The sequence below is a fragment of the Salvia miltiorrhiza genome, chromosome 3, assembly GCF_028751815.1.
Source record: "Salvia miltiorrhiza cultivar Shanhuang (shh) chromosome 3, IMPLAD_Smil_shh, whole genome shotgun sequence".
In the NCBI taxonomy this organism is placed as follows: Eukaryota; Viridiplantae; Streptophyta; class Magnoliopsida; order Lamiales; family Lamiaceae; genus Salvia; species Salvia miltiorrhiza.
This window is the reverse complement of record NC_080389.1, coordinates 13,879,762-13,890,086: the sequence shown is the minus strand read 5'-3', so window position 1 is coordinate 13,890,086 and position 10,325 is coordinate 13,879,762. Positions and strand designations below refer to the sequence as shown.

Genomic DNA, 10,325 nt, shown 5'->3' with positions numbered 1-10,325 from the left:
AGAAAGCACATTAATTATCTTAATTAACTCCACTTGTTTTTGGTTTCTACCTTGTCTTCTTCTTCTTCATTCAATAATTCTCCCTCATTATTTCACTCATTCAACCACTCCGGCGGCCAAAGCTGAATAATATGGTATAAAAAATGATAAGGTGATTCATCATTAGCTGGCATAATGAATTGTTGTGAGTAATTAATTAAGGCGCTTTAAAGCCAATAAGAGTTGATTAATGTTATTAATACAAATAATTTAGCCTATGATATGAACTAAACATCATAAGATGGTAGTTTCCTGTCACCTGTTGCTACGTTATGACATTACGTTTTAAGAAATATATGTCTAGAGCTAGCTATGACACTAGATATCAGTCGAACCCTGGACCAGGACACTGGACTGCGGTAAAACATATTCTCAAGTACCTGAAAAGGACTCGAGATTATAGGCTAGTTTACCAATCAGACAGTCTAACTCCTTTGGGTTATACCGATTCGGATTTTTAGGCTGACCGGGATGAGAAGAGATCTACCTTTGGCTATGTGTTTACCTTGGGAGGTGGAGCAGTATCATGGCGGAGTGCAAAGCATAAATGTATTGCAGACTCCACCATGGAAGCCGAATATGTAGCTGCTTCTGAAGCTGCTAAGGAGTCTGTATGGTTCCGGAACTACCTCTTGGATCTAGGAATGGTGCCTAATTTGCCTAAGAGTATCATAATTTATTGTGATAACTTGGGTGCAGTGGCAAATTCTAAGGAGCCCAGGAGCCACAAGGCGACCAAACACATAGAAAGAAAGTATCACATCATACGAAAAATCGTAAGCAGAGGAGATGTGCTAGTTGAGAAGATTGATACATTGGAGAACTTAGCTGACCCTTTCCCTTGTTTTTTTTCCTGTCTAAAATTAATAGATTGAGTTGAAAATTTTGAAACATTAATTACAAACAATTAATTGAATTCAAACACAACAGGAATTTGAATACAATTCCTTATATGTTGACCGGAAAAGAGTCCAACTAAGCAAATTGTGCAGAATCATCAAAAATCAAACAGATTAATTAATAATACATGCAATGAAATATGGGCGCCACTATGATGCCAGGCTTGGAGCTGCGCACAAAAGAAATATATACACATTTATTTCAAAATAAGTGATTAAAGCGAAACAAGGTTGCAGAGAAAAGAGTGCAAATAATTAAAGAGAAACGAAACAAGACTGTAGCTCCAAGGGGGGAGGAAAGTACCCTGCAACCAAGAGAAAGATGATGCAAGCTTTAGAATGGGTCGAGCTTTATTAAAACCTTATCGAGCTTTATTAAAGAATTGGGAATTGAGAATGAGATTGGTGCAAGCATTACCCGGGTGGAGACTAGATTAGTTAGTCATCATCAATAGTTTTGGATGATAATTAAAGGGACATGGCTGACTTTGTGGAAATCCTCTCCCGATGCTGATACCCTCTTTCCCAATTCCGCCATTCAATAGATTTTCAGTTTCCGAAGAGTAGAAATGCCGCTCAATCCATCTGGAAGCATCTCCAGATGAGAACACTCGTGTATTTGTACAGTATATTCGTATAGTTATATTAAGCAACACAGTTTCAATTTATTGGATTCTAAACAACCAAGCAACAAAAATCACAATACAAGAACATAAATAAAGCTTAAATCTGCAGAAATTACAAGCAAAGGCTCATGGGCCGAATCTTACCAAAATAACTCCATGTGGAACTAAGCAAGTCTAGAATAAATTCTCCAGATTAACAATACAAGGAATGGAATATATATGGCCACCACGATTAAAGTGAGACAAGGTTGCAGAGAAAAGAATGCAAATAATTAAAGAGAAACACTAATTGGGACATGGAACAACAAGACTGTAGCTCGAAGGAGGGGAGAAAAGTACCCTGCAACAAAAACCAAGACGATACAAGTTTAGAATGCGTCAAGCTTTATAGTTAAAACCTTATCGAGATACCTATCTTTTAGAGAAAAACTAAAATTGAAGCAACAAAATTGGGAATTGAGAATGAGATTGGTGCAAGCATTACCCGGGTGGAGACTAGATTAGTTAGTCATCACCAATAGTTTTGGATGATAATTGAAGGGGCATGGCTGACTTTGTGGAAATCCTCTCCTGATGCCAATGCCCTCTTCCCCATTTCCACCATTCGAGTAATCTTCAGTTTCCGAAGAGTAGAAATGCCACTCAAACCATCTGGAAGCATCTTCAGACTAGAACAATCATAGATCTTCAATTCATAGAGAAGGGGCATGGCTCCTGCCTCCACTCTCCACTCCCTCAACTTTGGTAATTGAGATAGCACAAGCTCCTTGAGACAAGGAAAACTGTTTGATGGACACGTCATCTCCTTCCCCACAAATGATTTCCTCCATAAATACAAATATATCAAGCAAGGAAGCTTCCCCAGTATCCCCATTGGATCATCCTCAATCTCACATTCTGACAGGACCAAAGTTATAAGTTTTGAACTGATGAAGTCACTCCCGCACTCTGCCAGCGCCTTCCCTAACTTAACTTCAATCCACAACTCACGAAGATTGCGACATTTGATTACCTTCTTCAGCGTTAACATTCCCTCATTTGTTCCTAACTCGCAACCCTTTTTTATTTCAACAAAACAAACCAGTAACTTTTCCATGAGAGCAATGCCGTCAATGATGGCTGACAAGCTTTCGTTGTCGTATATTTTTGTTGAGAAAGTTCGCAGATTCTTCATTCTGTTCATACATTTTAAGTCATGCACTCTACTATCCAAATGACACAGGGTCTCCAACTCAATCACTCCCTCGTCCAATGTCAATCGATAACTTCCAATACTTTCCTCATCATAATTCGGAAGAAACAAGTGTTTTAAACGTAGCATCTCCTTAAAAACATTTGGGACTTCAATATTCATCGAATAAGTTAAATCAAGGGTATCCATGTATACCAAATTCCTTATGGACGATGGTAGCTTATCAAAATCACATCTTTTTAAATACAAACGTTTAAGGTGAACAAGACTAGCGATTCCTTTCGATAACTTTCTTCCTTCAAATTTGAATCCCACCATAACTAGATCTCTCAGCAATTTGAATTTATGAAAATCAACGATACCTTGCGGGGGAAACTCAACAACACCCGAATTTATGTGACTGAACATTTGAAGAGACCTTAAATGTTCGTTACTATCTTCTCCCCAAGTGAGTGTAAGCTCGTCAGGTTCTACTTGAACTTCCTTCCTGAAATGTATAGCCAAATGCCGTATTTTCCTATGCGAGGAAACTTTCCCACTTTGATACTCCAAACTCTGCGTTCCAAAATCCTCACTTCTCCCCAATTTCAAACATAGTTCTCTTACTACATCATGAAGTTTGCATGTCTCATATTTTCTTCTAGGTGTGACACCATCGTAAATTTCGACTTGGACGATGGACCTGGAGGCCAACTCACCCAAGTAGAGCTCCGCGATTTCATATAACGTTTTGTCCTTGTCTCCAATATTCTCATATGAAATCATGCCTTGTGCTATCCACATCGGATATAGATCGTCAACATCTATATCTTCATCCTCTTGAAATATACCCATATAGAGAAAGCAAGACTTCAAATAATAGGGTAGACTTTCATAGCTTAAATTTAACACTCCATCAATCTCACTTTCACCTCTATATATGAATTCTTTGATATCCTCATTTACTAACTCCCACTCCTTCATCGAATTTTTCATTCTCAAGACCCCACTAAGTAAAGAAATTGCCAACGGCAAATACCCACATTTTTGCACCATTTCTTACCCAATTTTCTTAAAATTATCTTCCAATGCAAACTCTGCATTGAAAAAACAAACGACGTTTAATTGTATAGTAACTTTATAACTTAATCAGATCCTCTCATCTGATTTGGAATCGATGATGCAAGAATAGAAACTAACCAACAGGTAAATCTAGAATATAATTTGTAGACTAGAAGTCAAATTCAACTAACCTGGAATGTTGGTGTGGGGAAATGCTTTCTTCTTGAGTAATTCCAAAGCATCTTCCTCTTTTAGAAACCCAAGTTTGACAGGGCATCCAATCTCCGCGACTTCCCGTTGGCGCGTGGTGATCAAGATTTTTCTCTGCAAATCTTGGACATAGAAGGGATGCTTGAAGCCATCCCAATAAGAAGTTTCCCAAAGATCGTCAAAAACAATGAGGCATCGCTTCTCTTTTTGTATCTTGCATAGTCGCTCCTTCAACTCCCACTCGCTCAAACTTGTAACATCGTCCCTTATTTTTGGCCCATCCTTCGTGTTTTGATGCTGTAGCTGCATGAGAACATCATTCCAAACTGATTGAAAACTCTGACATTGCTGACTAATGCAAACCCATGCGGAAAGATCAAAGCTGGTGCTGTTCTCGTTGTAGAGCTTTTTGGTGATATCTAAGCATTGACCACAATTTAACCTTAAAAATTAAATTCTCGAAATTGACATACTCACTAGGACCATGTCGCTTTCAATTTAATTCTCTTGGTTATCTTATTTAAATTCCATTCTCCAAAGTACTTGTGAAAATCATACAAGTAAGCCACGCTGTGTGGACGTTTACTGCATAACTCCCACTACTTTAATGGATTTAAATATTTTTAATAGAAACATCTTCTGACAAACTTATGAGAAACAAATATGAAGTAAGCCACGCTGTGTGGATGTTTACTCACATTGCTAATCACTTTGTCTAGAGACCGCATGCGGAGGTCTAGAAATAATTTTAATTGCTTAAAATTATTAAAACTGCTTAGTCTTTTTAATTTCAAAAGGTTTGTTCATGCTCAAGCCCATAATCCTAATCATGCTTTTCTAGAACGCAACATGTAAAACATGCTCGCATAATTCTAAAACATGCTTAAGAAAACGATAAACCTACAATCATGCTTGTCTAATCGCAGTTAATAAAACATATTAACAAGCAGAGACAAAGAAAAGCAGGTAAAGAGCATAAGGGATTAACACCACGGCATGCAAAGAACAGAATAAAAGAATTAAAATTCTTCGTGACCCATTCGTGGAATCCCAACATCTATTCTATTTAAAAAAAAAATAGAAAACAAAGCCCAAAAACATAAACTTGGCCCGAACACTTTAGGCCCGTCGTTGGAATTAGGGTTTGGGCCCCCTAGGGTTTGAGATACGCAGCTAGGGTTTGGAAACCCTAGCTGCCGGCGCCGCCTTCCATGGCAGCTGCCCCATCGCTCGGCAGCAGCCCGGTCGGCAGCCCTCCAGCGGCGTCCGGTAGCAGCAGCAGCCCTCCAGCGCCTCCAGCAGCAGCGGCGGCACCTCCAGCAGCTCCAGCGCACGGCGACAGCAGCGCAGGCGCGGCCCCGGGCGCGCACCGCCCCTGCCGGCTGCCTCCTCGCCGTCTCGCCCAGCCACAGCCCGTAGCAACACGTGCAGCAGCAGCGTGCACGGTGCACTGCGCACAAGCGCTCGTGCGCGCGCTGCCCTCGGCGCCGGCAACGTTGCCCGCTTCACACCCGGCACGCCTCCTCCTTACATCGTTCATCCGTCGTTGATTCATCGTCGTTCTCATCTCGTTTCTCAGTTTTACAGATTTACAACAGAAAAACAAATACAATTTGAAATCCTAATCTAACCACGGATTTTTCAAACGATTACAACGTCAAACGACGTATCCCACGAATCAACAGACCACGAAGAACAATAACAGTAAAAATAACGCACATTATTAATCGTACATAAATTAATAATAGAGCCAAGAAATTAATCCTGGGCTCTGATACCAATTGATGGAATATTAAATTGAATTAACGTTTTGTTTGCCCGATGATCGTTTCTTGGATTATTATTAATTTATCATACAACGATTAATCTTAAACATGCTCCTATGAATTTAACAGCTGCACATAGGTGTTAGGAATTACTTACTTGAGAAGTGGATGCAGAGGTCGTTGATGATCGTATCGAAAGACTCCAATTCTGATCTTCTGAACTGTATCCCGCTCAGCTTTCACCGTTGGATGGACAACGAGCTATGAAAGTCCCAAGCTAGAAATCTCCTACACGTTTCCTGCGCCTCCTACAGCTCTCAAAACCCTAATTTTTATCAGTATGTTTCCCTGAGAGCTGACAGCTGTATTTTATAATAAAATACAGAAGATGGGGCGCCAGTTTTAAGTGTTGGGCGATTTCTAGCCCTTCTTGGACTATGAGACTTTGGGCCAGTCCAGGGACCAGATACAAGGAATAAAGATGGGCCTCAAATAAATTAATTTATCTATGGTCAGCCCAGACCATAATTAATTTATAAATATCAGTTCATTCCACTAGAGAACCAATATTGACTTACCCCTTTATTGCCGGTGTTGAGTCGGGGCTTGTATTTAGACTTATTAAATCCCCGTATTTAAAATATCCGACATCCACTAATTAATTAGAGCTCTGACAGCTTAAATTAATTAATCTCTTTGTAATCCTTAAGCAGTACCACTCAAACCTTATTATTGCGCCTGAACTTAATCAACCTGCAGGGTTTAGCGCAATAAACATTATTGAGCTCCTTAAGGGGATGTCATTATCCTATACCGGATACGAGTACTAATATAGATAATCAAATATCATATATTAACCGTTATCACCCAAGATACAGAGTACTCAAGTTACTATATAACTCTCACTCATAGTAAATCAAAGTGATACACGAATCAACATATATATCTGAAATCTTATTAGTATTAAGATCTTATAAGTTACCGAGATCTTGATTCTTCATTTAAGTCAGATAGAAGAATGTATCTCACTGTGGTCCTATCAATACGTAATGACGTACCAGTATAGATAAGTAGTCAAGACAAACTACTTCCATCTATACCGCAGCCTAAACCAATAACTTGTCCTAGAGTTATTTCGGCTGTGATTATTTTATATCTCTTAAGGTTATTCCAATTATACGGTCTTCTGTGATCTACAACACACCATATAATCTACTTATGTAGAGATAAAGAACATACATATGCAATCATGAACACAATCAGATAGGAGATAAAACAGTGAACACAGGAATCATTGTATACAAGCATAAAACGTTCTTGCTTTCAGTATACAAATCCAACAATAAGCATATAATGTTTTTTTGAATTTAAATTTAAATATTTGTAATATTTTTTTAAATAAAATCATTTTTGAATACACACACACACTTTCACTGCGTTCTTGTAACAATTAAAGTTAGATGAGCTTTAATATTCATATATACTCCCTCCGTCTCACAAAAACATGACATTTGTAAGTGGCACGGGTTTTAAGAAATGTTAAATAAAAGTGTATTGTGAGTAGAGAAGGGGTCCCACTTTATAAAATGTAGAGATGAAAAGTAAAGGGGTTGTGGTGGGGTAGTGTCCAAAAATAGAAATGCTCATATTTTTGTGAGACACCCCAAAATGGAAAAACGTTCATATTTTTGTAAGACGGAGGGAATATTATAAACAAAAAAATAAATCGTACCAATTAATATATAGTATATAAAAATAAAACATAACAAAGATAACCTTGTATTAATTAAAAACCCAAAAGCATACACGATATATGGAAGTAGAAATAATTCGATAGACAAAGATAACCTTGTATTAATTAAGAATGCAGTGAAAATGTGTGTGTGTGTTCAAAAATGATTTTATTTAAAAAAATTTACAAACATTTAAATTTAAATTCAAAAAAATATTATATGCTTATAGTAAGAAATATTAGTAAGAAATAAAAAAAAATGAAAAATACTTAACGGTTTTAAATGTCCGTTAAGAGCAGGGGACATTTTGCATTCTTTATAATATGTTGAGGGGCTAACAACCTAAAATCAAAAGATAGAGAAGTAAACGTGTTAGGGGGTTGTATGATAGAGGGTTATTTGCTACTTTTTCCATCAGAATATGATAGTTGCAATAAATATTTTTAGATTACGATGGGGGCTATACGTATTTATTCTTTCACATTTATTTAAATTAAATTGTTAATTTAAAATTTAATTTAATTTGAAGCTATAGAAGAGTAAAATAGTAAATTTTCTATTTAGTTATTATTATTATTTTAAAAAGGGGACTCTAATGAGTAAAATGAGGGCTATAAATAGAATCACCCAATGACTAATAGCTAATGAAGATGAATGACCCACCCTTTTTAAATGTAGACCAGTTATGATCATACAGATTACGATTATCAGTTTAAGCCAATTCAATGATCTGTATTCAGATATCGGTACTAGAAGCAATTGATTTTTTTGATTTTTTTTTTTTATCAGAAGAAGCAATTGATTTAAATTATGTCTTTTAGCAAAAATCATGTTATTAATTTATTTTAAGAGAACTCATCGAAATGTGCATACCTAGTCAGTGCTCTCAACAATCAACAATCTACCAATTAGATTCAATGGATGGATTCCACCACGAGTAAATTCCACTTGGCTGCTCGAGAATGCAGAGCATCCCATTATAGCACCCCAAAATTAGAAATCGCATCAATGTAATATTCGTTGGATCAGCTAAAGGAGATAAAGAGATACTCCCTCCGTCCGCCAAAAGTATTCCACAATTACTATATTTGGCGTCCGCAAAAAGTATTTCACTTTCCTTTTTAAGCCATGGTCCCACCATCCACCTTTATATTTTATCCTTACAAACACTCTTTATTTACAAAAAACCCACCCCAAATTCAATCTCAACCACACATCTCATAAAGTGGTGGGACCATTTCTCCACTACATCAACATCATCACACATTTTATTAAACTCCGTGTCCGGTCAAAGTGGAATACTTTTGGCGGACGGAGGGAGTAGTATTTACTGGTTAACTCAAAACCGACAGCAGAGAACATTGCACAGGCCAATCATCAAACTTATCAAACACATAGTTCTTTAAAATGACGGTTTGTTGGGGGAAAGATGGGTTTTTAATTGAATTTTGATGATGGGTTTTGATGAAACGTTTGCTATCAATTAAAGAGCCCCATGATTTCGAAACGCACCTGAACTTCAAAACTGAATTCACCGCAAGTCTGGATAGTATTTCTTCAATGGTTTCTTCAGGAAGATAAAGAGAATTTTGACTAGTTTTTCCGATCTCCATACCCAAGCTTCGATATATTTTTTAGGGTTTTAGGTTTTTGGTTTTATTTCGAGGGTTTCAGGAATCGAGAGATCAGATGATGGGCTGAATCATATATTTCTGGAATCCTTTTGTTTGTTAATGACTAATTAGCGTTTACTAATATTCAATTTATAATGTTTATAATAACATTTTTTCAATATTTAACTTTTAATTAATAATTAGATGGGATCATCTGTCCCACAATTTAGTGTGTACCACTCTTACATCCAACAAATTTTTATTCCAAATTGTTAATGAGATGACAGCCAAATTGAGAGGGAAATTTGAAGTTCATAATGAAGCATAAAATCAGGAAAATCTTAGAACTCTAAAAAAGTATTAAACTTTAAAAAAGTTTAAATTGAGAGGGAACTTGATTGAGATCACAAAAATTATTTTCGTCCAATATTTGCATCATAGAACTCTAAAAAAGTATTAAACTAAAAGAAAATTAGGAAAATCAACCGAAATTTCACGTGGTTCTTAAATTTTTGAGTTGGGGACTATACAGTTCTTTTTAGAGTTTATAAATGTATAAACGTGTTTCTTAATCAGATTATGATAGGGGCTATAAATATTCTTAGATTACGATAGGAGCTATACGTATTTATTCTTTCAGCTTTATTTAAATTAAATTGTTAATTTACAATTTATTTTAATTTGTGAGCTATAGAATATCGGGCAAAATAGTAAATTTCTATTTAATTATTATTACTATTATTTTAAAAAGGGGTTGTAATACCATCAACCAACAATTAATAGCTAATGAAGATCATGTAATGACCCATCCTTTTTAAACATTTAGTTAAGTCTACTAATGTAGACCAGTTATGATCATACAGATTACGATTATTAGTTTAAGCCAATTCAGTAATCTAAATTGAGATATCAATACAAGAAGCCATTGATTTAAATTATGTCTTTTAGCAAATATCATGTTATTTATTTTATAAGAATACTCATCGAAATCTGCATATGTAGTCAGTGTTCTCAACAATCTGCATATTGTATAGGAAACCTGAAAAGTTCTATCCAGAAATTAAATCAACTTAATATGAAATTAAACTCAGTTTGGTCTTCAATAAAACCATGAAACTCCTCGTTAATTGATATGGCATTTCGAGCTAGATCGAGAAATAATCACATCAGATATGAGAATAAACACAATGTTTTATTTGTATAGAG

General features: G+C 36.2%; 1 protein-coding gene across 2 annotated transcripts; it reads right to left on the bottom strand.

Moving 5' to 3' along the window:
* Positions 1-1,114: 1,114 nt before the first annotated feature.
* Positions 1,115-4,412, bottom strand: LOC131017540 (putative disease resistance protein At1g59780). 2 transcript variants are annotated; one of them, XR_009099647.1, is made up of 4 exons: positions 3,989-4,412; positions 2,049-3,832; positions 1,357-1,523; positions 1,115-1,243 (listed from the first exon to the last, which is right to left on the bottom strand). XR_009099647.1 is itself a non-coding variant. In XM_057946327.1 (3 exons), exon 2 carries the CDS (start codon positions 3,789-3,791, stop codon positions 2,076-2,078), a length of 1,716 nt encoding a protein of 571 aa, XP_057802310.1. In that variant the 5' UTR covers positions 3,792-3,832; positions 3,989-4,412; the 3' UTR covers positions 1,115-1,523; positions 2,049-2,075. The 2 variants fall into 2 exon arrangements, 1 of the variants encoding a protein (XP_057802310.1); XM_057946327.1 differs by having other exon boundaries at positions 1,115-1,523.
* Between the last annotated feature and the right edge of the window lie 5,913 nt (positions 4,413-10,325).